General features: G+C 37.3%; 1 protein-coding gene across 1 annotated transcript; it reads left to right on the forward strand.

Annotated features, from left to right (window-relative positions):
• Positions 1–306: 306 nt before the first annotated feature.
• Positions 307–10,350, forward strand: LOC111921825 (3-oxoacyl-[acyl-carrier-protein] synthase I, chloroplastic). Its single transcript, XM_023917405.3, has 7 exons — positions 307–827; positions 899–1,333; positions 1,438–1,611; positions 9,697–9,810; positions 9,886–9,987; positions 10,064–10,130; positions 10,207–10,350. The coding sequence occupies exons 1-7, from the start codon at positions 378–380 to the stop codon at positions 10,272–10,274; spliced, it is 1,410 nt and encodes a 469-aa protein (XP_023773173.1). The 5' UTR covers positions 307–377; the 3' UTR covers positions 10,275–10,350.
• The last annotated feature ends 17,500 nt before the right edge of the window (positions 10,351–27,850 follow it).

The following is a 27,850-nucleotide window of genomic DNA, read 5'->3' on the forward strand; positions in this document are numbered from 1 at the left end:
AAACTTGGTTGCGCTTTTAGTCATTTTCCCTTAAAATAAAAGAAGTTGAGCCACCAATCCAACAATTATACAGCCACAGGGAAGATTTTTTGTGTAATATACTCGTATTTCTTACAAACCCGTCGTAGAGGAATTTACTAAATTGTGCCTTGGTATATATATATATATATATATATATATATATATATATATATATATATATATATATATATATATATATATATATATATATATATATATATATATATATATATATATATATATATATATGGTATTTGAACTGTTGACGTGAGACAACACTATTCACAACACTAAAATTCTCGAATTACTTTCGTATCTCTCTCTCTACATATGCTCATATATCACTTTAGAAAATAATGGAAACTCAAACTCTTCTAAGGCTAACATCACACTCGTTATCTCCGTTCCGCAAGCATACTTCTCACATAAAATCACCACCACGCACTACTACAAAACGCCACTACGTCATATTAGCTTCTAACATATCTGCAACATCCCCGAAACGAGAAAAAGATGCAAAAAAAAGAGTGGTTGTTACGGGTATGGGTCTTGTCTCTGTGTATGGAAATGATGTTGATACTTACTACCAAAAACTCTTAGCTGGGGAAAACGGGATCAAGTTAATAGATAAATTCAATGCTTCAAAGCTCCCTACCAAATTCGGGGGTCAGATTAGTCATTTCATGTCAAAAGGGTATATAGATGACAAAAATGACTTGAGACTTGATGATTATCTACGGTATTGCATTGTAGCAGGGAAAAGAGCTCTTGAAGACGCTGCTTTTGGAGTCCATGAACTCTCTAAGGTTTGTAATTCTTTAAAGAACTTCATATATATTGTATTCAATGCATTACATTACCTTTTCATGGTGTGCAGATTAATAAGGAGCGTGCGGGTGTACTTGTTGGAACAGGAATGGGAGGCATGTCGGGTTTTTCTGATGCATCAGATTCGCTGATGGAGGGAGGTTATGAGAAAATATCACCTTTTTTCACACCTTACGATGTACACAACATGACGTCAGCTGTACTTGCTCATCATCTTGGCTTTATGGGACCAACGTACTCCATTTCAGCTGCTTGTGCGACATCGAACTTTTGCTTCTGTGCTGCGGCGAATCATATTCGTGAAGGTGAGGCTGATTTGATGATTGCTGGTGGAAGTGAAGCTGCTCTTAGTATTCCTTTTGGAGTGGCAAGTCTTGCTGCTACTAACGCATTGTCTAAAAGAAACCATGATCCACATACAGCTAGTAGGCCATGGGACAAAGATAGAGATGGATTTGTCATAGGTGAAGGTGCTGGTGTTTTGGTAATTTTACTTGCACATAACCACTTTTTTGGAGAGTAAAAAACAAGAAAACGCCACATAAACTGACATAATTTTATGTGAATATTGATTTGCCATGTTTTCAGGTAATGGAGAGTTTAGAACATGCAATGAAAAGGGGGGCACAAATACATGCGGAATTCTTGGGAGGTGCAGTAAATTGTGATGCTTATCATATAACTAATCCACGACCCGACGGATTGGGTGTTTCCTCTTGCATTCAGATGAGCCTTAAGAACGCTGGTGTGTCTGTAGAGGAGGTACTTAATATTTTTCTGGATTGGATTTACTTAAACATGTTAAATTTAATCAAAGTCTGTTTTGGATTAAGGTCTTAAAGTTTACAAAAACTAGTAATCAGATTAAATGTTCTTTTGTTTACCCGACTGCTCCTCCTCAAATTCTAACCAAAGTGAAAGTGTAGTGATTTATTTTTGGTGGCAAAGTAATAATTCAAAATAACTGTTATCAATATTAAATTACAACAAAATTTCATCAATATGATTAATTTTAGTTGTTTGTTTAAAAAGCTTCTTTTATGTAGTTATATATTAGATAATCATACGTTTTAAATATGATTTAAAATTTAAATTGTTAAGTGTGTTTTTGTGAAGCATACATTTAATTATGATTCTTTAATAGTATAAAGTTATGTGATATATATAACTCATATTTTATCTTTTTATATTTCAGTATTTCACTTCATTTAAAGCTTTAAAGCGATAAATCATTCCACTTCCTATCTTTCTTTTAATGTATGATATAGTTATAGGCCATGTTTTGAAAACCGGACCGGACCGGCCGGTTCGACCGGTTCAACCGGGAACCGGTCCCGGATCCGGTTCTTAAAGGCCAAAAAACCGGTAATCGTTTGAACCGGTGAAAACCGGTAAAAACCGGTCGAACCGGTAAAAACCGGTCCGGTTGAACCGGTAAAACCGGTCAAAACCGGAAATTTTAAAAAATATTTATTTTTTTTTTATTTTTTGTATTTTTTATATAATTAAATATAATTATGACATCATCCGGTTTTTCCGGTTTTTGAGACCGGTCCGACCGGTTGGACCACCTGAACCATCGAACCAGTAAGACGACCGGTTCGGTCTTCGGTCCGGTTTTCAAAACCTTGGTTATAGGCATCTTTAAACATTCACCTATTTTATGTTTTTTTAAAATTATTTTAATTGTCAATTTTGAAACATTTAACATATAAAAATTTAAAATTTCATCAACTTAAACTAAAAATCTCAGAAATTACATAATAAAATAAAATAAAAATATTGCATAACTCCTAATTCAAAAAAACATAAACCTAAATAATAAAACAATCCTTGTCATCGTTGTAGAGCTATAACTAAGCGAATGAATGTGCGTTGTGCAGAAACACCTAAATAGTTGAAGTCTTTACAAATATATGTTTTTTTTAAATATAGCAATAACGTTGTTGTTAAATTTGATATAATAATTCGTATACTAAATTAGTATCATATATTGATTATTTTGATTTATATGATAATATATACATCTATTAGAACTGCATAATCTCAATCGTTTGAATGACTTCTATCAGCGAGTTATATATTAATAAAATTAAATATAATATATGGTTTAATGTTATCTATAGTTGTTGTTATTGTTATTTAATTTTTTAAAATTTATTTGCTTAATGTTTTAATTTCTATTATTATAATTATTTAAAACATTAAACATTGTGTTTTAATTTTAAAGGTAAAAATATAATCAAAAGTTATAACTTTAAACTGATAATTGTTTACATACAACAACATATTAAATCTAATAAATTAAGTATAATATGTTAAAAGTTAAAGACATAACTTTATAAGTAGAGTATAGATATTATTTTAAAATTGAAATTTAGTATATTTATGATTACACTTTAGGTTTGATATTTATTTAACCTTATTAACCAACTTATAATCATTATTAGAAAGACACAACAATTAATCACTTTTAACTATTTATAAAATATTATTTGGGTTGTTTAAGTTAAACTAAAATTTATATTTAAGTTGCCCCTGTAATGTTATATTCAAATTAATAATTTAAATATTTTATACAAATTGCTTTAAAATGTATCTTTAAAATGATAATAGTTTACATCATATAATATATTAAAACTAATAAATTAAGTATAATATGTTAAAATTTAAAAAACATAACTTTATAAGTAGAAGTAAAAATGTTATTTTAACATTCAGATTTAGTTTATATGATTACACTGTAGTTTTGATATTTGTTTAACCTTATTAACCAACTTATAATTATTATTAGAATGAAATTGAAAAGTAATGAGAGTTTCAAATAAATGTGGTGAAAGGAAAAATGGATGAGAGTTTCAAATGAATGTGGTGAAAGGAAAAATAATTCCATTATAATATATTATGATATGATACGATATATGTTCCACCAAATTTTAAGCCAAGGTTGGTTGCTTATTTGGAACAATCACCAAATCATGTTCTTATTATTTATAACATTCTCAACAAAGTAATGTCATACGAAACTATTGTGTGCAATTTCACAATCTCAATTTGAAGCAACTATTTTAGTTCTTAGACGTGAACCTTCAGCTTCATCATCCAAAATGACGGCGGCTGCTTCTACAATAGTTAGGAAAAAATAGTGTTGCACTCTCTCTATTCCGATGAAGATAATTCTATTTTCAATACACAAGCATATATAACCAAAGTAAAATTATGTTTGGAATAATTTTTTTTGGACATTTTAGGTATTTATAGTAAGTGATGGATCCAAGGTACTTCTTATGGGAGAAAAGCCTATGATGCCAATTTAATCAGTTGAATCGGTATTGATCAAGTTACATAAAACCTGTTTTTGGTTGCCCAAAAATTGGTTAGTAAAATCAAGGAGATATCAATACCTAGTGTGATCAAATTTTTTTAAAGAGGTAGTCGGTCCAAAAGAAAATGCCAAGATTTTTTTTTTCGGTATTTTATGACCATACTAAATCCACATTGTTTCCATATCAACATCTGATAACATAAATTATTCCATATCCATTCGATTCTTTTTTTAACACTTAATCTTCCATCATCAGAAATATCCTACTTCCAATAATCCATCCCTAAATTCAAATTGAAATGTTCTAAAAAAAGTTTTTGAACTATTGAAGTTGATAGGTTTACACATCATCAATTCTTAAATTTCTCAAATCCCAAACCCATCCATCTTCCAAAAAACCAGTTAGTAAAATCAAGGGGATATCAATACCTAGTCCGACTAAATTTGTTTGAAGAGGTAGTCAGTCCAAAAGGATATGCCAAGTTTTTTTTTTCAGTATTCTATTAAGATACTAAATCCACATTCCATATTAGCATTCGATAACATAAATTGTTCCATATTAATTTGATCATTTTTTAACATTAAGTCTTCCATTATCCGAAATATCCAACTTCCAATAATCCACCTCTAATTTAAAAGTGAAATATTCTAAAAAAAATAATCTTAAGTCTTGAAGTTGATAGGTTTCCACACCATCTATTTTTAAGTATCTCCAATCCTAAACACGTCCATCTTCCCGAAAATCCGTTAGTAAAATCAAGGGGATATCAATACTTAGTGTGAACAAATTTGTTTGAAGAGGTAGTCTGTCATAAAGAACATGCCAAGTTTTTTTTTTCCAATATCCTATTAACATACTAAATCCACATTGTTTCCATATTAGCATCCGATAGCATAAATTGTTCCATATTTATTCAAATATTTTTTAACATTAAGTCATCCATCATCAGAAATATCCAACTTCTGATGATCTACCTTTAAATTTAAAGTGAAATCTTCTGAAAAACGGATCATAAGTCTTGAAGTTGATAAGTTTCCACACCATCCATTCTTAAATTTCGCCAATCCCAAACTAATCCATCTTCTGAAAATAGTTACTAAAATCAAGGGGATATCAATACCTAGTGTGACCAAATTTGTTTGATGAGGTAGTCACTCCAAAAGAAAATGCCATGATTTTTTTTCGAACTCTATTAACATACCAAATCCACATTGTTTCCATATTAGCATCCGATAATATAAATTGTTCCATATCCTTTCAGTTATTTTTTAACAGTAAATATTCAATCATCAGAAATATCCGACTTCCAATAATCCACCTCTTAATTCAAAGTGAACTCTTCTAAAAAAAGACTCTTAAGTCTTGAAGTTGAGAATTTTCCACACCATCCATTCTTAAATTTCTCCAATCGCAAACACATCAATCTCCCTGCCATGTCACCGCCTCTTATATTACAATATTTGTCTCCTTCTTTGCTGAACAATGAAATGTCCCATTTTCAAACCAAAATTTAAATTTTCAAAGTAGAATATATTGATAACATTTGTCCAAACAAATTCATTTGTCTAACATTGTAAAATACAATTTCCAAAGGTAATATAAAAATATACTTTTATTCAATCATTTCTAAAACAAAGTTTCCAAAACTGAGTAGTAACATAGAATCAACGAATGTCTAATTAATAAATCAACAACATACAGCCATGTTGGGCTCCTCTTTCTAATAGTAGAATTACCTGAAAAACATTCAAAGTACAACTATAAGCATAAAGCTAAGTGAGTTCCCCAAAATACCGTATATCACAATAAATATACAATGCATACAAAAAATGGCTCACGGCTTTTCTTCATTCCACCGATAACAAGTGTATCTTAACTCATGACCTATCGATGTTTAGTTGTAAACACAAGTCTATAGGCTCATGACATGTCTCCATCCCACCATTAACTCGTCATACATACATATGTACAAATCGTATACACAAACAAACAATTATACAGAAGACTATTCTAGTATAGACATACAAATAATAACCATAAAAATAAAGCTAGTCCGCCCCTTTGGCCTTCAACATGAAGCTGGTCTGCCCCTTTGGCCTCAGCTTACACTGGTCCACCCCTTGTCCTTAATTGTAAAAGTGTGCCGTTGTGATTATCTTGGCCTTCTACTCATAGTTGGACTATGTTCTATTCATAACATGAAATAACAGATCTACAGATGAACAATCTAACAATAAAAAGCAATCGAGTAAGTTGTTCTACTTGCTTAACAGCATACTACGACGTATCTACATCATAGCATACAGATGATACATATAGTAACATATAGTAACATATAGTATAGTGAGAAATTGGAAGATGAAAATTATGATGTGAAAAAATATAGATTATTTGACAGACCATTTTTTAATAAAAAAAAATTGGAAGTTTAATATTATGATGTGAAAAATTTTCAAAGTATAATTTTTAAAAAGATAAGAATAAAAAGAATTACGCCATTAAAATAAAATTCATATTTGAATAGAACTCTTCAAAACACAATTATTGTTTAAACACACTTTAAAAACATCAAACTGAAATAACACTTTTCATTTACCTCTAAATGTATAAATTTCACCTAAATTTTTTATCGTTGATTCTATCTTATTTTTTTCTTTTGCGAACACACTTTCAACAAATAACATATCAAATTTAACAACACGTTCTGTTTGCTCTGAACGTACACTCTTTAGACAATTTTTCATCCTCTCTTAAGACCAAAAATTTTTGGATTGACTCTTGTACACTAGAAACTTCTTATCGAATTTTCAAAAATAAAAGGAAAAAATACGTGCAAAGAAGAAAACAAACATATTTGAAACTTCTCTATCCTCATGCATACCGGATAATAAAAATGAGAAGAGACGAAAAAAAAAGAATAACAGAAGAAAATCAAATGTTTATAATATTGGCAACGTATTTCAATTAAATAATCATTTAAGTAGTATGATATGAAGAGTTTGAGATATTCAAATTAATATGGTTCAAGAGTTTGAAACATTCGGTATTGGCAACATGTTATAACATCCAAGAGGTGCAACCTCACATGCTACATCACCTATTATGTTATAACACCATTATGAGAAATGATCACCGTGTTATAACACCCATTAATTTCCATGTCATTATTTTCTTTTTGTTTTTTTACAATTTTTAGGAATTATTAAAACAAATATAATTTTAAACATATTATTTAAATTAAACATAATATTTAAATTAAACATAAGATCTAAATTTAATATATATATATATATATATATATATATATATATATATATATATATATATATATATATATATATATATTAAAAGAAAAAAAATACATATTTTTTCCCTAAATATGTATTTGATTTTTTGTTTTTCAGATTTCATCTTCATATACTGTTTTTTAAGTATGTCTTTGATGAACCCTCTTTTTCTCTCCCACCTAAGACTCAAAATATGTTTGAAATAATACCGATCATCCATTAAATAGAAAAAAAAATATCTCCTTTATTATTTTATAAGTGTGATCCACGCCTTAACAAAAAATTGACATAAAGTGTAGGAAACTCTACGATAAATTCTTAATATTTTCGACTAGTTTATGGTTTAATCATAAATTATTTATTTTTATTTTTTTTCTAAAAAATGATAGATTACCGTCTAAAACTTCAGAATACCCCTCTTTTGTTGGTTTCAAAGATTTTATCTACATTCTGTCATTTTTCGTTAACTTATTCGTAATATTGAGACTTTTCTGACTATTGCGTTATTTTCTATTAATAACCAAAATATTTCTAAAGATTACCCTTGATTTAATTTATACTACTATTAATGAATCATCTATAAATGCAAAACATTTTTTTATTATAAATACATAAATACATATGTTGATAATTTCTAGGAATCGAACTGTGGAATAAGTATTCCTATATTGATTGTTGACCACTTTAAACTCTTTATGCTCCTCTTATATATCGACTAAACGAATATTCGTGCGTGGCGCAGATGCATCTATATAGTTAAAGCCTTCACAAATATATGTTTTTTTTAAATATAACAATAAGGTTGTTGTTAAATTTGATACACTATATATTTTGAATTATATGATAATATATACATCAATTTTAACTGCATAATCTCAATCGTTTAAATGACTTCTACCCATGAATTACACATGAATAAAATTGAATATAATATATGTCTTAATGCTATTTAAATTTGTTATTGTTAATTAATTTTTTAAAATTTATTTGGTTAATGTTTTAATTTCTATCATCATAATTATTTAAAACATCAAACATTGTTTTTTTATTTTAAGGGTAACAATATAATCATTTATATACAATTATTTTTAACTATTGTTATTGTAACTTATTTTAAGCTACTTAATTGAAAACTTTTAACGGTTATAAAAATATATTTACGAAATATTTTAGTTAAATTGAGATTACAATTTAGTTTTTGCATTTATCACTACAATTTATCACTTTTAACTACTTAGAAAATATTCTTTGATTGTTTAAGAGGAACTAAATTTATATTTAAGTTGACACTATAATGTTATATTTATATTAACAATTTAAATATTTTGTCCAAACTGTTCAAAAGTTGTAGGTTTAAACTGATAATGGTTTACATAAAACAACATTTTAAATCTAATAAATTAAGTATAATATGTTGAAAGTTAAAGATATAACTTTATAAGTAGAAGTAACATATTATTTTAAAATTGAAATTTAGTTTAGTTATGATTACACTTTATGTTTGATACATTTATTTAACCTTATTAATCAACTCAGAACCATTATTAGAAAGACAGTACAATTCATCAATTTTAACTGTTTACAAAATATTTTTTGGGTTATTTAAGTTAAGCTAAAAATTATATTTAAGTTGACCATGTAATATTATATTTAAATTAATAATTTAAGTATTTTATACAAATTGTTCCAAACTTATATCTTTAAAATGATAATGGTTTACATCCAACAATATATTAAAACTAATAAATTAAGTATAATATGTTAAAAGTTAAAAAACATAACTTTATAAGTAGAAGTAAAGATGTTATTTTAATATTGAAATTTAGTTTGTATATGATTATACTTTAGGTTTGATAGTTATTTAACTTTATTAACCAACATATAATTATTATTATTATAGAGAAATTAAAAAGTCATGGGAGGTTCAAATGAATGTGGTGAAAGGAAAAATGCATGGGAGTTTCAAATGCATGAGGTTCAAGGAAAAATGTTAGCTTTATAAGATATATAGATATAAATATAGATATAGATAGATAGATAGATAGATAGATAGATAGATAGATAGATAGATAGATAGATAGATACACTCCTCTTATATATCCTTGTCAGTGAATGGTGAGATGCATTATGTGGGTGTTCTTCTAATGTTAACATTCATCTTATATTCTTTACATTTGAGTTTAGTATTTCTCATATAACTAATCAATCACTCTTTAAATTAATATTGTTGGTAGGTTAACTACATAAATGCACACGCAACTTCGACAGTGGTTGGAGATTTGGCTGAGGTAAATGCTCTAAAGAAGGTATTTAAGACCACCACAGGGGTTAAAATGAATTCCACCAAGGTATATCCTTGTGATTAGCCATATCTCCATAATGTCATCTCTATATCAAGATTTAGTTTGTTGTATATGTTTCAGTCTATAATCGGACGTTGTCTTGGAGCAGCGGGAGGTATGGAAGCCATTGCTACAATTAAAGCAATACAAACAGGCTGGTTGCATCCTACAATTAACCAGTTTGTATGTAATACCTATATGTCTCATATTTTCCCCTTCATTGTTTCTTAGTTTTGACATATTTTTGGTGTAATGATAGAATCTTGATCCTACAGTAGAGTTCGACACTGTCGCAGATATAAAACAACCACACGAGATTGATGTTGGTGAGTTTGCCCCTGTTTCTCTTTGATTTGATTCCTGATTTGTTATGTTCTCTTATTTAAAAATATTTTTTTGCAGCCATTTCAAATTCATTTGGTTTTGGTGGAAACAACTCTGTTGTAGCATTCTCTTCTTTTAGACCTTGACATGATTATTAAGTATGACCTTCATCAATAAAAAAATATGTCATTGTGTTTGAGGCATTTAAAACTTGCCAAACTGTGCAACCTAGTTTTAGAAAATGTATCGTATGTGTTATAGTCTTCGTTGAATGAGTTTTTTTACACACCTAGTATTAAACACACATATTTCCCATGCATTCAATTTCAAATTTCCAAGAAAAGAAGAATTTTATTAAAAAGAAGAATTTCATTGATTTGATAAATTGACCAATTATACACAGACCAAAAAAAAACATAAAATTAAGGACCGTTTGTTGTAAATTTTACTCTTTAAGCTACACCAAAAATAAAAACTTATTCACTAAAAATAAACTCTAAATTAAATACATTTCCGAGGAAAAAATATATCTTTGGAGCCATTGTTGGCCGGACGTACATTTGTAGCCGGAAAAGATTGATGGGTTTTAAGCAATGCATCAATCTTATGGTGCACATGCAAACCCTAAAGCTTTTGGACCTAGGTTTCTCTATTGTACATGCAAATCATCCAAAGCTTATAAACCCTAATCTAGCATACAACAAAACATAAAAATAACATAAATAACCAATAAGAATGTTACCTTAATTGTTGCTTGAAGATATTTAGCTTAGCAGAACCTAGCACCTCAAATGTGATGTCTCTAATGGATCACAAACACCAAAACAAGTTGAATAATCTTGGAGTGAGGGGATGAGAGGCTCAAAATCAGCTCTAAGACTTCTTAGGGTTTCTGGGTGCCAATTTCTGAAGCCCTAGGGGTCCTTATATAATGGAGCTACTAGCGTTTTAGTCAAAACACTAATTGGATAGCTTAGGCCTTAAGCAGTCCAATGGAACCTTCTGGAATAAGGCTTTGGATGATTTCAAGGTGGGCTTCCACCCTAATTTCGTCCACTCCTTTATCCATATGATCCACAACCCAAAATCCAATTATCTTATAATTGCAATTGTAGTCCCTAAGTTTAATTAGTATCTTTTGATCACAAAATTAATTTATTAATTAATTCTTGACAAATATTAATTAGTCAATATGATTTCTCTTTTAATATATTATTCATATAATATATTAATAAACCATAATATCCTCTTTCTCTACTAATCATCCAGTCAAGTTGCTTCGGTGAAGGCAACCCAAAAGGACCATGCTACAACCTGGTCAAGTACATTCCAAATATAGTTATGGAATTAGACACTAATCCAACAGTCTTCCACTTGGATAAGTCGAATATCTATAGATGCAAGTATCTTCAAAATCTGATTAGCAATCATAGCCCTCAAAAGCCGTTGTCAAACTCTAACTCGTCCTTTAGATAAGGGATCGTATAGTGCTCTATTCTCAAGATATCGTGCAGACAATTACATGGAGCATAGTCTTACTTATTGTCTAGCAGTTTATTTCTCGATCTCATATTTGTCTGACATAGAACTTAATTGTACACATCAACTCAGTCCTGACTGGGACCGGCATATAAGTCCAACCAATATGGTCGAGGGGCCCAGATATCGCTTCTACCCTCTTAGGATAAAAGGAACATATAAACTTCGACTGATATGTATTTACTATCCACTAATCAAATCATGCACAACAATGTGTTTTATAACATCAAGTTACTGATGCGTTTATGCATTATCAATGCACAACTAACTTGGAAACAATAAACCATATATCTAGGTTTAAAGACTATATGATGTTATCGTCTTGGGATCACTCATGATAAATTCCATGAAGTGATGCCAACAAGCGTAAGTTTAATCCAATGCTCAAATCTTATTTCATAAGCATTCATGAACGTTGCAGCAAACCATTTTTATGTCTAATACACTTTTAGACAGTCTACAAACCAATTCATGACAGTATTCTTTGATATCTACTTCCAACATATGAACGACTATGGACTGTTCGAATAATCTTATTATTCAGGAAGTCAAAACATGCAAAGTGAAACAATAGGTAAATAATTAACACAAGATAGTAATTTTACTTATGAATAATACTCCTTTATTTAAACATCAAATGTTAATTACAATTTATCTATTACACGTTTCAAAACTATCTAATCACTAAAACCTATATCGTCCTTCAGCCCAATGCTCCTAGCGTGTTGCACGTGCTTAACCTTACTCAGTCCCTTTGTTAGGGGATCTGTTGGGTTCTCTTCTGACGATACCCTCTTTACGACGGGGAGTCCATCTTCTACCCAATGTCTAATAAAGTGATATTTCCTGTCGATATGCCTCGATCTACCATGATCCCTCGGTTCCTTGGTTAAGGCAACCGCGCCTTTGTCATCACAGAAAATTTCCATAGGCTCCTTTGTGGATGGTACAATTCCAAGGTCTCTGATGAAGTTCTTGAACCATATTGCTTCCTTCGATGTTTCGCTCGCTGCTATGTACTGTGATTCGCACGTTGATTCAGCCACGGTCTCTTGCTTGGAACTTTTACAAGTCACTGCTCCTCCATTCAGGGTAAAGACCCTGCCCGACTGAGAACGGAAGTTGTCTCGGTCGGTCTATAAACTGGCATTACTATACCCTCGTACCCTTAAGTCATCACTCCCACCGAGGATAAGAAAGCATTCTTTGGTCCTCCGAAGGTACTTAAGAATATTCTTGACTGCGGTCCAATGCGCTCTACGAGGGTTCCCTTGATATTTTCTTACCATGCTCAAAGCGAAGGCCACATTAGGGCGAGTACAAGTCATAGCATACATCATCGAGCCAACTACGGAAGTGTAAGGTACTCGACTCATCTATGTTATCTCAGCTTCAGTACTCAGACTTTGAGTCTTACTCAACTTGGTATTGCTTTGGATCGGCAATTTCCCCTTCTTCGAATTCTCCATACTAAAACGTTTTAGTACTTTATCCAAGTAAATATTTTGACTAAGTCCTATTAGCCTTTTACTCATGTTTCTCACTATCCTTATTCTTAGAATATAGGCAGCCTCTCCGAGGTCCTTCGTGGCGAAGCACTTCCCAAGCCAAGACTTAACCTCCTGCAGGGTAGGGATGTTGTTTCCTATGAGCCGTATGTCATCGACATACATTATGAGGAAGCTAGCTATACTCCCACTGGCTTTGACATATACACAAGAATCATCCTCGCTTCACAGGAAGCCAAACTCTTTGACTTTCTCATCGAAACAAAGAATCCATCTACGAGATGCTTGTTTCAATCCATAAATGGATTTCTCCGGCTTACACACTTTATTAGGATGCTCTACATTGACAAAAGCCTCTGGCTGAATCATTTAAACATCCTCAGCCAACTTCTCATTATGGAAAGCAGTTTTGACATCCATTTGCCATATTTCATAGTCATGAAATGCAATAATGGCTAGCATTACCCTAATAGACTTTATCTTCGCAACTTGTGAGAAGGTATCATCATAGTCAACTCCAGGAGTTTGAGTAAAGACCTTCGCAATGAATCGCGCCTTATAAGTGTGTACCTTCCCATCCATGTCGGTCTTCTTCTTGAAGATCCAATTGCACTTGACCATCTTACGACCTGGCACATTGTCAACCAAATTCCAAACTTGGTTGTCATACATGGACTGAATCTCGCTATCCATAGCCTCTTTCCATTTTGGAGACTCCAGGCCTGCCATGGCTTCCTTGAAGATGCTAGGTTCATCCAAGTTTACTAGTGTATTATTATTAATAAATGTATCACCTTCAGTAGTAATATGAAAACCATAAAACTCTGGTGGAACACTAATTCTACTGGAACGTCTAAGAGGTAGGGACTCATCAATAGGTTCAACAGGAGTTTCTTCCTGAGGTTGAACACCAGTCTTAGAGGTTCCTTCATCGTTCGATTCTTGAAGCACTTTAAGATCGATTTCCCTCCTACAGCCTCCTTGGCTTATGAGTTCTCACTCTCGGAAAACCCCTCTCCTCACAACGAAGACAACATTGTCACTCGGTCTATAGAAGAGATATCCAAAGGACTTCGGTGGATAGCTGATGAAAATACACCACTAACTACGAGGTTCAATCTTGTCGTGAGTCTCTCGTCTTATGAAAGCCTCGCAACCCCAAACATTGATATGTGCCAAAGAGGGAGCTTTCCCTGTCCACATCTCGTGAGGTGTTTTGGCAACCTTCTTTGTAAGGACTAGGTTAAGGACATGGGCGACAGTCTCTAAGGCATTCCCCCAAAATGAGATAGGTAACGAAGCACGGCTCATCATGGAGCGAACCATGTCCAACAAAGTTTGATTACGCCTCTCAGCCACACCATTTAACTGCGGTGTCCTAGGTGGCATCAATTGTGAAACGATTCCGCATTCCTTGAGGTATTCGTGGAATTCAAGACTAAGGTACTCACCACCTCGATCAGATCGGAGCATCTTAATTTTCCTGCCCAACTGATTCTCCACTTCTTGCTTAAACTCTTTGAACTTTTCAAAGGTTTCTGAATTGTACTTGATTAAGTAGATATAACCATATCTGCTATAATCATCGATGAAAGTCACATAGAAGCGGCTTGCATCCTTTGTGGTGGATCTAAAGGGCCCACACACATCGGTGTGTATGAGATCAAATAAACCCTCACCCCTTTCACAAGTACCCGTGAAGGGTGACTTGGTCATCTTTCCAAGTAAACAAGACTCGCACACGTCATCGTCCCTAAGGTTGAATGACTCCAATACTCCATCCTTTTGCAGTTGGGCTATGCGTTTCTTGTTGACATGTCCAAGACGGCAATGCCACAAGCATGCTTTATCCAAATCAATGGAAGAATCGATATACAACACATCATTTCCTAAGTTGTCTACAACCATCACAGTTTCATATATTCCATTACAAGGCAATGCTTCAAAATAGAAAACACTATTAAAGAAAGCATTAATAGAACCCGTTTCATTATCAAACAAAAATCTAAAACCATGTTTATATAAACCATGAAAAGAAATGATGTTTCTTGCCATTTCTGGCGAATAGCAACAATTATTCAAATCTAGTCCTAACCCACTACTAAGCACTAAAGAGTAAACTCCAATCTTGGTGACAGGCGATGCTCTTCTGTTCCCCATGATCAAGTTTATCTTCCCATGCTCCACATCCCTAATTCTTCTTAGGCCTTGCAAATCGGAACAAATGTGAAAACCACATCCTATATCGAGAACCCAAGAAATAGAATGTGATGAGTTACTAGATTGAATAGTATAAGTACCTGCGAAGGATGGTTTTATCTTTCCATCCTTGATGTGCTATAGATACTTCGGGCAGCTTCATTTCCAATGCCCTTTCTCATGGCAGTAGTAGCAATTTGCATCCTTCGGGTTGGAGGACGGCGCAACGGGCTTGATTCCACTAGAAGAGGTGCCATCTTGGGACTTTCCCTTATGGTGGCTCTTGGAAGCAGCCTTCCTCTTCTTACCATTCCCTTGACCAACAGCCAACACGGGGGCAGCAACATTAGGAGTTGATGCAACAGATTTATCCTTGAGGTTGCTCTCAGCAGTCCTCAATGGGCCTTGAAGCTTGCTCATAGTGACCTCCTCCTTCTTCATGTTGTAGGTCATGCGGAACTTGTTACAACAAAGAGGTAAGGAGTGACGAATGATATCAATTGCCAGCTCCTCATCGAAGTTAACATTTAACTTTAGCAGGAGGTTGACATATCTCTGCATTTTCTACAGGTGGGCCATGATGGACTCTCCGTCCTTCATCTTGGTAGTGATCATCGAAGTGATGATCTCATACCTCTCCTATCTGGCACTTTAGTGGTACATGTCCAGTAAATCCTAATGCATCTCATAGGGGTAGAAGTCCTCGTAGGACATTTGTAGTTCGGCAGTCATAGTCGTGAGCATGATGCAATGGACTTTTGTAGCATCACGCTCCTGAGCCTAAATGGCAGCAATCTCCTCGGGAGTAGCAGTGTTGACATTTGCTTCTTTCAGCTCGTTGTCAAGGACATACTCCTTATCCTCGTAACGGGTAACCATTCGAATGTCACGGATCCAATCATTAAAATTGGTCCCATCGAAAATCTCCCTCCCACACAAATTCATGAGTGAGAATGAGCCGAAAGTGTTCGAGCCAGAAGCGTTGTTGTTGCTTCAGGTAGACATCTGAAAAAGGAGAGAGACAAAGTTTGATTAGATAAGAATCCCCAATTAAACAACAAAATAAGAAATTAGGGCTAGGATCCAACATCATTATTCACAATTTTGAAGGGGATGTCGTAATCTAAATCACAAATCCCTTGAAGGTAAGTGAATGATGATTCACTAATTTCCATCATAAAAAACGAAAAAATTAACTTTTAAATGTATTGAAACTCCTAGATCTTTTAAGATTCATTGAACTTTTCAATGACATGTTTAAATCTCAATATGCCCTTCAAGTTTGTGACTCTGATACTAAGGATCACAAATAAGGTGTGAATAACCATGAAAATGTACTTGGTGCCCTCAATGTTATAGTCACCTAATCAGTGTGTCGGTTAGCCACACACCCTCCATTGATCGATGACAAACATCGATTCACCCTTTTTCCACCTTTGCTACACCTAAATTAGTGTGTCGGTTAACCATACAGGCTCCACTAATGTCTTGGCAAGGGTATAAAGTGTAATTTCAAGGAATAGCATCATTTTTACATTTTTCCTAAAGTAACTAGGATTGGGAATTTTATAAAAAAACATTTAGTTATTTTATTAACCATTATACTTTTAATTAGAAATTATTTTCCCTATTGTACCCATTCGGCTAACGACCCTCCACAAATCAAGGAAGCAGTGGGTGAGAGTGAACACCCATTAAACTGTCAATTTATAGGCAGCAACCTTATACCCCCTTATAGATCGGTTTTGTGAATGAGGCCTACTAACGACAAGACTAGCATTAATCTTATACATATATATAATCATTATTCTTATAATAGTATAAGGGTTGAATTTTAAACTTGTAAAATTTTAGGGTTTAGAATTTAAATATTTCAAAAGTAAATTTTTAATGAAAATTTAAATTCCAAAACATGAGTGCAAGTTTTAAAACTTTTCAAAACTTTCTAGATCAAAATTCAAATAATTTAATTAAGCAACTAATTGGGATTATCTAATTTTGATAAAATTCAATTCCATGGCAAGATAATTCTTTCAAATAATTCAAATAATTAAATTTTATCATATAAGGCAATAATTATCTAATAATTGACAATTATCTTCTATTTTGATAAGGATAATCATATCATATTAATAAAATTTGGATTTTATCTATCAAAAATATGTTTGGTAATTATTCCATGTCAAAATAGGCCAAAATCCCGAAATTTCCTCTGTCTGACTCTCCGACTCACCGAGTCACCATCTGGACTCGTCGAGTTCATCTGACTCATCGAGTTCATCAGGTGACTCGACAAGTTTGTCAGACAGAAAGAAAAGTTTTCAATTTTATGCAATGAATAATCATACAATGCATCAAATACAATAGAAACCAATCAAGGCTCTGATACTACTGATGGGTTTTGAGCAATTCATCAATCATATGGTGCACATGCAAACCCTAAGGCTTTGGATCTAGGTTTCACTATTGTACATGCAAATCATCCAAAGCTTACAAACCCTAATCTAGCATACAACAAAACTTGAAAATAACATAAATAATCAATAAGAATGTTGCCTTGATTGTTGCTTGAATATATTTGGCTTATGAGAACCTAGCTCCTCAAATGTGATGCCTCTAATGGATCACAACACCAAAGCAAGTTGAATGATCTTGGAGAGAGGGGATAAGAGGCTCAAAATCGGCTCTAAGACTTCTTAGGGTTTCTAGGTGCCGATTTCTGAAGCCCCAGGGGTCCTTATATAATTAAGCTGCTAGGGTTTCTGTCAAAACCCTAATTAGATAGATTAGGCCTTAAGTAGTCCAATGGAACCTTCTGGAATAAGGCCTTGGACGATTTCAAGGTGGGCTTCCACCCTAATTTCGTCCACCCCTTTATCCTTATGATCCACATCCCAAAATCTAATTATCTTATAATTGCAATTCCATTCCCCCTAAGTTTAATCAATATCTTTTGATCACAAAATTAATTTCTTAACTAATTCTTGACCAATATTAATTAATCAATATGATTTCTCTTTTAATATATTAATAAACCATAATATCCTCTTTCTCCGCTAATCATCCAGTCAAGTTGCTCCGGTGAAGGCAACCGAAAAGGATCATGCGACAACTAGGTCAAGTACATACCAAATATAGTTATGGACTTAGACACTAATCCAACAAAGATATCGTTGGAGTCATCATTGCTGGCTGGTAATACGTCGCCAGGGCACTGTAAGTTCTTCTTATTTACGTCTTAAGTTAAATTAAGTATTTCTTTCATCTCCACCTCCACCGAGGTTTCCATGTCGGTGTAACGCATAATTTTGGTGGTCTTCGTCTGGCGAGTCAAGGTGATTTGGGTCGTCCAATGACGGCGACTCTAAGGATTTGGTGGCCCGACGAGGTGGGTATTAGCCTAATAAGATTACGGGCTTTATTTTCTATTGGGTCTTATTTTGGACCATTAGAAGGGAAGAGCAACTTTTGGTTCAGTTCTTGATGGCCTTACGTTCAGATTTTAAAGCCTTGCGAGGATCAATCTTGTGTCGAACACTTCTTCCCAATGTTGATTCAGTTTTCACGAGTTGATTGCTGAAGAAACTCGTATCAAATCTCATGCTAACAAAGGTTCCAAGACAGCCGCTACTGCTCTCTTTTTTGTTCCACAACAACCTCCATCTTCAAACCAAAATTGTTCCAAAGTTGCATTTGATGAGTATGCTTTCTGTAAAAAGAAGAATCATTAAGCCAAATTGTCCTTTGCTAACAAACAAAGGAAATATGCAGGAACAACAAATAAGATGACCCACATAGTCTTAGCCTTCACAGATAACCATGTCTTCTAGACAGTTAGGTCCCTCGTTTCCATCTTTTAGGCCACTGTAACGTCCCAAAATTCATACCAAAATTTTTCTTTAAATCATTACCAAAACCATAATAAAAAACACATATCATAAGTCATAACATGAATTCAGAGTATTAATTTCCAAAACATATCTTCATTATCAGAGTAAAACATCCCAGACTGGCTAGTCTGTGGTGTGTGCCATGCGATCACCCCGAGCTCTTCCCTCCGACACCGGAAGTACCTGAAACCAAAAATGAAAACCGTAAGCACGAAGCTTAGTGAGTCCCCCAACCTACAACATACCCTGCATAAACACATACAGTATATACCGGGCCATGCCTGCTACTTCGGGCCTCGCCCCCTACAACGGCCCCGCCGCTCCAGGCCCCGCCTGGCTTTGAACCCCGCTCGGATACATATTTGTTTAACTTAGGCCTCGCCTATCACTGGGCCTCGCCCGCTAACATATACTAACACATGATCATATCATAACACATAAGCTAACATATACAAATAAATCCAGTCCTAAGGCCTCGCCTATCTTGGGCCTCGCCCTTGTCCTGCTACTGATGAGTCATGGAACCCCGTCCACGCTCCTACTGATAATGAGATACGGGCCTAGCCCACACTCATTCTTTCCCTAACTTGGGCCTCGCCCCTGTTCTGCTGCTAATGAGATGTGGAACACCGTCCACTCTGCTATTGGTGAGATACGGGACCTCGCCCACACTCACCTCCCTACCAGGCACATACATGTATCACACAGACAACAAGTATAAACTATAATATAAACCATTCCTTGGGCACCTGCCCGCTATCATTGGACCTTGGTCTTGAATATCATTCTAGCATACGCGCCTAGGGCTAACCCCCGAGTCTTCCTACACATAACTACATTGGCTGGCATTGTGGCCGTAGACCCATTCACACAAAGGGAAACTCACCACGAACTACTGAACTTGCTGGTAACCTCACTGGCTGCTGACTGACAATTCCCTGAACCGCTGATCCACTAGCTCCCCGAGCTACCAATACCAAAACATATATCACTTAGCTTAACTGTTCTCCAAAAGTCAACTAAGTCAACTCTGTTCAAAGTCAACCTTCCAGGTCAACCCTATTCGCCGAGTCTGCCAACTGACTCACCGAGTTCATTAGCTCAGAATCCTTTCATTCGCGACTCGACTCGTCGAGTCAGCCCCTGGCTCGCCGAGTCTACCAGATTCCGAGTCCTGACCTGACCAACTCATTGAGTCCCCACTCAACTCACTGATCTGAGTCCTAACTTGAATGGTTTGGGGTTTCGTGACTTGACTCGCCGAGTCCAAGTACAGACTCGCCGAGTCCCAGGCAATCTTCAATAGACTCGCTGAGTTGTTATTCCAACTCGCCGAGTTCCTGCCCAACTTCATCCAACTCGTCGAGTCCACCCATGTGACTCATGGAGTCGCTCCAGTTCTTAATCCATACAGTGGCTTTTCGAGCCATGCAGGGGTTCCAAATCATAGATCCATACTTCCAAAGTCTATCCCTCACATAAAGGTGCAAACTTTACGTGTAGCTAAGGAGATCTAGGCCCAAAACACTCCAAACTCGGGTTTAGGACAACCATGCTTCACCTACACCCCCAAGACTGATACTTTATCACTCTCTAGGCCAGAATACACTTTGATCTGAAGTAGCAACTTCAGATTTGAGCTTTTACTCGAAATGGTTCAAGGACATAGCATAAAAGCCCCGATTCTCATAACAAAAGGGAAAAGTAGATGAAGAAGGGTGAAAATAACAACTTAATACCTTCAATAACTCTGAAAGGTGACCCAAACTCTGGATTCAACTCCATTCCTTGATGCCCCAAAGATTCATTCCTTCTTCCTTCAAATCACCTAAAAATGAAGGGACTTGAATATGCAACAATGGAGGATGAGGGTTTTAGTTTCTGGATGAGAGAGGCTCCAAGAAACCCTAATGAAGAGAATAAGACGCTTAAATAGTGCCCAAAGTCCCGGATTTAGGGTTTCCCTATTCAGACCGGACTCGCCGAGTCGGCTACTTAATCGATCCCCCAGATCCCGCTCCGACTCGCCGAGTTCCTCCCTGGACTCGACGAGTTACCCCTTTGACTTAGGGTTTTTCCTCTCCTTTCTTGGTCTTTCTGATTATGGGTGTTACAACTCTCCCCCACTTAAACTAAACTTCGTCCTCAAAGTTTCTCTACGGCCAATCTCTCTACGATCTGCTTTCAACACTCTGCCTGATCGACCAAACATCCGCTGACTACCTTCACTGGCCTTTCGCCCAGTCATTCTAACTAACATTAATCCTTGTGGATAATAATCTCGGGTCAACCCTGACCCTGAACATTCTGGAAACACAACTTACTCAACCGACAATCCTTCTGGTACTCCCCGAGTACTGAAATTGAACCCATAGGGGTTCACCCCCTCTTTCCTCGTACGTTTTCTGGCTTTCCCAAGGCAACGTTCCAACTACCTCCCTCTTCCAATGTGAAGGTCCTAACCTTCATCGAATCCATTACTCCCGCTACATTCAGTGCGGGTCATACTGCCAGTACCCACATGATACTTCCTACTACTATAACTTAGAGCTGAGTATCCATCGCAGCGAATGGTTCAGATAATCCTTCGAGTAAAGGATTCATCCCTGCAACGGTTAGACTCAAATGAGAGTTGCGCAACAGGGTTAAACCCTTCCATCTGAGATTATGCAACCCTGCTGTGAGATGCATAGCAACCTCGATCAACTAGCTACCTTATACCATAGTTTGCTTACCAACACCGCCACTGACTAAAATCCTGCTGACCCTTATCCACCTTTCGGATGAACCGAGACCACCCTGGTCCCTACTGATCTATCAATATCTGTATTACCGGCTCCCACTGGTCGCTAGCCCCAACACAAATTTCTTGTCGCTCCCAGCGACTTCCGAGGAAACTTAGGCTACCTCATACCGCCCCCTCTACTCTGCCATTCTGGCGCTACAAGTCTCGGGATCCTCGATCCCCTAACTTGACCCTAAGGTCCTTACCAGGTCCCACATGTGCTACTAAAACTCACGGGCCTCGCCCACGGGTCTCACCCGACGATACTACTGAGCAACCCTGCTCTCAGGTCTCACCTATACTACTACTCTCATATGGGCCTCGCCCACGGGTCTCACCCAACTACATCCTGGAGCGGCCTCTCCCAAGGTCTCACCTCTCTATAAGGCAATACAGGCGGCTCCATACTATTCTCATCCACTACCCATTCCTGATCCCTATCTGATCACTAGGAAATAGGGGCCTCGCCCCAACTCCGCTAATGAAGCTACTAAGGAACACTACAGCTTACCCGTAGTCTTACAACACCTTCTACTACTGACCGCTAGTGAATGCTAAGGCTGCCCCGTAGTCTTACAACACTTCCACCACTGACTGCTAGTGAATGCTACGACTGCCCCGTAGTCTTACAACACTTTCACCACTGACTGCTAGTGAATGCTACGGCTGCCCCATAGTCTTACAACACTTCCACCACTGACTGCTGGTGAATGCTACGGCTATCCCGTAGTCTTACAACACTTCCACCACTGACTGCTAATACGAAAGCATCCCATGCTATCAATTCTCAAGGTCCTCATTCCAACTCACTCGAGTCCTATGGGCGATCCTCCAACCTGAATTCCCAACCACTTACTAACCATCACAATCACACGAACTAACCGATGGGGAGTTTCTCAAACTCCCAACCCTGAACTCATCAACCCATCCATCGTTGTGCCACTTCTTTTCCTTCTCATAGGTCGTGTACTCGTCCTGGATCTGCGTGCTCTTACCATTTTACACTCAGAGGGTTCTCCCACACTTTGATCCTACTTATACCTCACCGCCCAATGCTTGAGAAGAATTCCCAATCTTCTCTGCTATCCCGAAATCGATCTGCTAACAACCCAAGCTTGCCACGGCTAGGGATTTAACAAATTCGTTACCCGATAACGCCTTCCTGAATCTAGCGGGTCACTACTGAGTCCCACATAAGCATGTTATAGCTACTGCATTCTAGGTGACTCGCTCCAATAGGGCACAACCCCTAACTACCATTATACTAACCCAGGCATGCAAATGGCATATAACTAAATCACAAGCAAGCCACACAATTCTGAAATAATTATATCCATAACGATGCTGAACCATAACAATGTAATCATGAAGAAAGATAGCAGAAAACGGAAGACACATACCTGCAACATCCGGAGCTGCTCGTGTCTCCATGGTAGTCATCTGAAAAGCCCTTCCTCCTACCGTAGGCGCCTCTGCTCGGCCCTGACGGTTGTCTGTGATCCTCAAAGTTGCAGGTGCAGGTGCTATCACCCGTCCCGCCGAAAACAAACAGGGGCACTTGGCATTCTTGTGGCCCCGCTGACTGCAGTGGAAACATATCAAGTATGATCCCTGTCTGGTGGTAGCAGTACAATCCCTGCTAAGATGACCAGTCTGGCCGCACTTGAAGCAGCCCGAATCTTCACCACTACCACTCCTACACGCGCCCTCGTGCGTCCTGCCGCACCTCCCGCATCAGTCGTGGCTCTGGTAATCCGTCGATCTCGAATCCGACCCCTTGGGCCTGTTGCCCGAACCCGTGACTGCCTGAACCTCATCCGGCTTCCTCTTTCGAATCTGCTCCAAATCAATATCCTCTCTCTCGCTCGTGCGTTCATATCCTCCAACGTTTTGCAGCTGGACCTACTCATAAACTGCCTGATGTCACCCCTCAACATCTCATGATATCTGGCCTTCTTCATGTCCTCGTCCGCGACATACTGTGGAAAAAGGAGGGCCCTCTCCCTGAACTTGGTGGTGATCTCCGCCACAGTCTCAGTAGTCTGCGTCAAATCCTGAAACTCCCGTGCTAGCTGCAGCACCTCAATAATCGGCGAAAACTCAGCCCTGAATCTGGCTGAGAAATCTCTCCATACCATCACGTCCAACACGGCATCGTCACCAATGGCGTGACCAACCTCCTTCTACCAATCCCTCGCTCGGTCCTTCAGAAGACAAGAGACAAGTCTAAGCTTGTCCTCCTCAAGACACCGGCTCGTACGGAACGCGTTGGCAACATCGACCAACCACCTGCTGCTAGCGATGGGGTCCCTAGCCCCATGATAATCTGGCGCTCCGCAAGCTCTAAACTCTCGAAATGTCATAGTATGCGCTCCCATCAAAGCCATTATCTTGTTACGAAAGGCTCCCAGCCTCTCATCCAAGATCTCCAGTATACCCTCCTTGACCGTGCCAAAGATCACACGAGTCTGATCTAGGATACCGCGTGTAACCTGAGCTGATATCAACTCCCTCATTCACTCCTCGAGCTGCTCGGCCCCTGAACTCGAGCCTGATCCCTCTCCGGCGCCTAATCCGCCCACTAGTCTCTCTCGCAATGTCACCATGCTGAAAACATATCGCAATATTATCAGATTACTCATCACTGCTGAGGGATCATACGCACACACTACAAGTTTCCCGGTCTCATCTCGGCCTTTCTCGAATTGAGTACAGATCCTCTGCTTTCAGTAGTACGGGCCCATACTACCTTCCACATCTATCCGTACTTTCCTTAAGAACTACTTCAACTCCACCAGGTCCCTTTTCCTACTACCACTGCTCCCAGCACTATCTCATCCTAGGCTTACCCTAGGGAAACCTCTGACTCCACCCAAACCAGCCCTCAGCTGCTGAAGGCCTCCTTGTGATGCCAATCAGCCATCACCTGAATACCATCACATGTGACGAGGCTTAGATAATCCTTCGAGTGAAAGACTCATCCCTACAATGGTTAGACTCAAACGAGAGCTGTGCAATAGGGCCAAATCCAGCACTCTGAGATTATTCAACCCTGATCACATGTGACGTGACGTATTCACCTAATGGCTAACTTCCATCACTCAGAATCCCACAATGAACCAAGCAAGTAGCATTCAGACAATGGAAAAATCTAACCATAACATACTCAAGCAATCACAACCTCATATCAAGAATCTGCACTAGCATGCGACATAAGCTCATAAACTCAGGCATAACCTAAACAGGCTATCCTACTACTATCTAATCAACACTATCATGCAGCTCAAAACACATATAACAGGCACATAAGGCATCCTCCCTAGATCCTTAGTCCTAATCTAGCATGCTGTCCTACTAACTGATAATCATAACATAAACTTGTATGGGTATTTAGGGGTACTTACTTGAGCTCGACTGATTGGATGCACCACACCCTTTTTCTCTTATCGAAATTCTTTTCTTTCTGAATTCTCTTTTTTTCTGCTTTTCTAAAACTGTTTTCTTTCTCAAAACTCTTTTTACAAAACTATCTTTTCATTTTGAAAACTTCCATACCAATTCCTTAGTTTGAGTTCAGACACACCCGAGAGTATGTCCGAATCCCTCAAACCAAGGCTCTGATACCAACTTGTAACGTCCAAAAATTCGTACCAAAATTTTTCTTTAAATCATTACCAAAACCATAATCATAAAAACATATCATAAGTCATAACATGAATTCAGAGTATTAATTTCCAAAACATATGTTCATTATTAGAGTAAACATCCCAGGCTAGGTAATCTATGGTGTGTGCCATGCGATCACCCCGAGCTCTTCCCTCCGCTACCAGAACTACCTGAAGCCAAAACTGAAAACCGTAAGCACGAAGCTTAGTAAGTCCCCCAACCTACCACATACCCTGCATAAACATATACAGTATATACCGGGCCATGCCCGCTACTTCGGGCCTCGCCCCCTACAACGGCCCCGCCGCTCCAGGCCCCGCATGGCTTCAAGCCCTGCTCGGATACATATCTGTTTAACTTAGGCCTCGCCTGTCACTAGGCCTCGCCCGCTAACATATACTAACACATGAGCAGATCCCAACACATAAGCTAACATATACTAATAAATCCAGTCCTGAGGCCTCGCCTATCTTGGGCCTCGCTCTTGTCCTGCTACTGATGAGTCATGGAACCCCGTCCACGCTCCTACTGATAATCAGATACGGTCCTAGACCACATTCACTCTTTCAGTAACTTGGGTCTCGCCCCTGTTCTGCTGCTAATGAGATGTGGAACACCGTCCACACTCTGCTATTCGGGAGATACGGGACCTCTCCCACACTCACCTCCCTACCAGGCACATACATGTATAGCACAGACAACAATTATAAACTATAATATAAACCATTCCTTGGGCACCCGCCCGCTATCATTGGACCTTGGTCCTGAATATCATTCTAGCATATCACGCCTAGGGCTAACCCCCGGGTCTTCATACTCATAACTGATGGGTTTTAGCCATAAGAACTTTCCTATGTGCGCATGCAAAACCCTAACGCTTGGATCTAGGCTTTCTAATTAAACATGCTTTGAATTCGAGACTTCTAATGACTATTTAGGTGTAATAACAATATTGAAACAGATCTAGAATCGTACCTTTGAATTCCTTGTTGATCTTGTTGTCTTGGAGCTTCTAGAGTCACAATTGTCACTCCTCTAATGGCTTACAAACACCAAATAGCAAGTAGGATGATTTGGGAGAGAGGAGAGGGGAGGAAATCGGCCAGGGTTTCTATGCTTTAGATGAAGTGCCGATTTCCCTTAGCCATAGGGTCTATTTATACTTGTAGACTCCTTAAGGGTTAGTACCTTCTCTAAGTAAGTATTCTGACTAAGTCCAATTAGTACCTTCTCTAAGTAAGTATTCTGACTAAGTCCAATTAGTCTCTTACTTCTTTCTCTTACTATCCTTATTCCCAAAATGTAAGAAGCCTCTCCGAGGTCCTTCATAGCGAAGCACTTCCCGAGCCAGGACTTAACCTCCTGCAGAGTCAGGATGTCGTTTCCTATGAGTAATATGTCATCGACATATAGAACGAGGAAGCTTACTATACTCCCACTGGCTTTGACATATACACATGATTCGTCTTCGCTTCGTACAAATCCAAACTCTTTCACTTTCTCATCGAAGCAAAGGTTCCATCTGCGAGACGCTTGCTTAAGTCCATAAATGGACTTCTCAAGCTTACACACTCTATTTAGATGCTTTGGATCCACAAACCCCTCTGGCCGAGCCTTGTAAACATCCTCAACCAACTTTCCGTTAAGGAAAGCAGTCTTGACATCCATTTGCCAAATCTCATAATCATGAAATGCGGCAATCGCTAGCATCACTCTAATAGATTTAATCTTCGCAACTGGTGAGAAGGTCTCATCATAGTCAACTCCGGGAGTTTGAGTAAAGCACTTCGCGACCAATCGCGCTTTATATGTGTGCACGTTTCCATCCACGTCGATATTCTTTTTGAAGATCCATTTGCACCCAACGGTCTTACGTCCGGGCACATAATCAACCAAAATTCCAAACTTGGTTATCATACATGGATTGGATCTCGCTATCCATTGCCTCTTTATTAGTGTACCATTACTAATATACGTGTCCCCTTCGGTAGTAATATGAAAACCATAAAACTGGGGATGAACTCTAACTCTATCGGAACGTCTAAGAGGTAAGGACTCGTCAATCGGTTCAACCGGAGTTTCCTCCTCGGGTTGAGCGCCAGCGGTAGAGGTTCCTTCATCTATCGACTCTTGAA

Source organism: Lactuca sativa, chromosome 1, assembly GCF_002870075.4.
Source record: "Lactuca sativa cultivar Salinas chromosome 1, Lsat_Salinas_v11, whole genome shotgun sequence".
Classification (NCBI taxonomy): Eukaryota; Viridiplantae; Streptophyta; class Magnoliopsida; order Asterales; family Asteraceae; genus Lactuca; species Lactuca sativa.

Coding starts and splice junctions, on each gene's coding strand:
- LOC111921825 (XM_023917405.3), top strand. CDS start 378: ATGGAAACTCAAACTCTTCTAAGGCTAACATCACACTCGTTATCTCCG. Junction 828..898: donor GAGTCCATGAACTCTCTAAG/GTTTGTAATTCT, acceptor CATGGTGTGCAG/ATTAATAAGGAGCGTGCGGG. Junction 1,334..1,437: donor GTGAAGGTGCTGGTGTTTTG/GTAATTTTACTT, acceptor CCATGTTTTCAG/GTAATGGAGAGTTTAGAACA.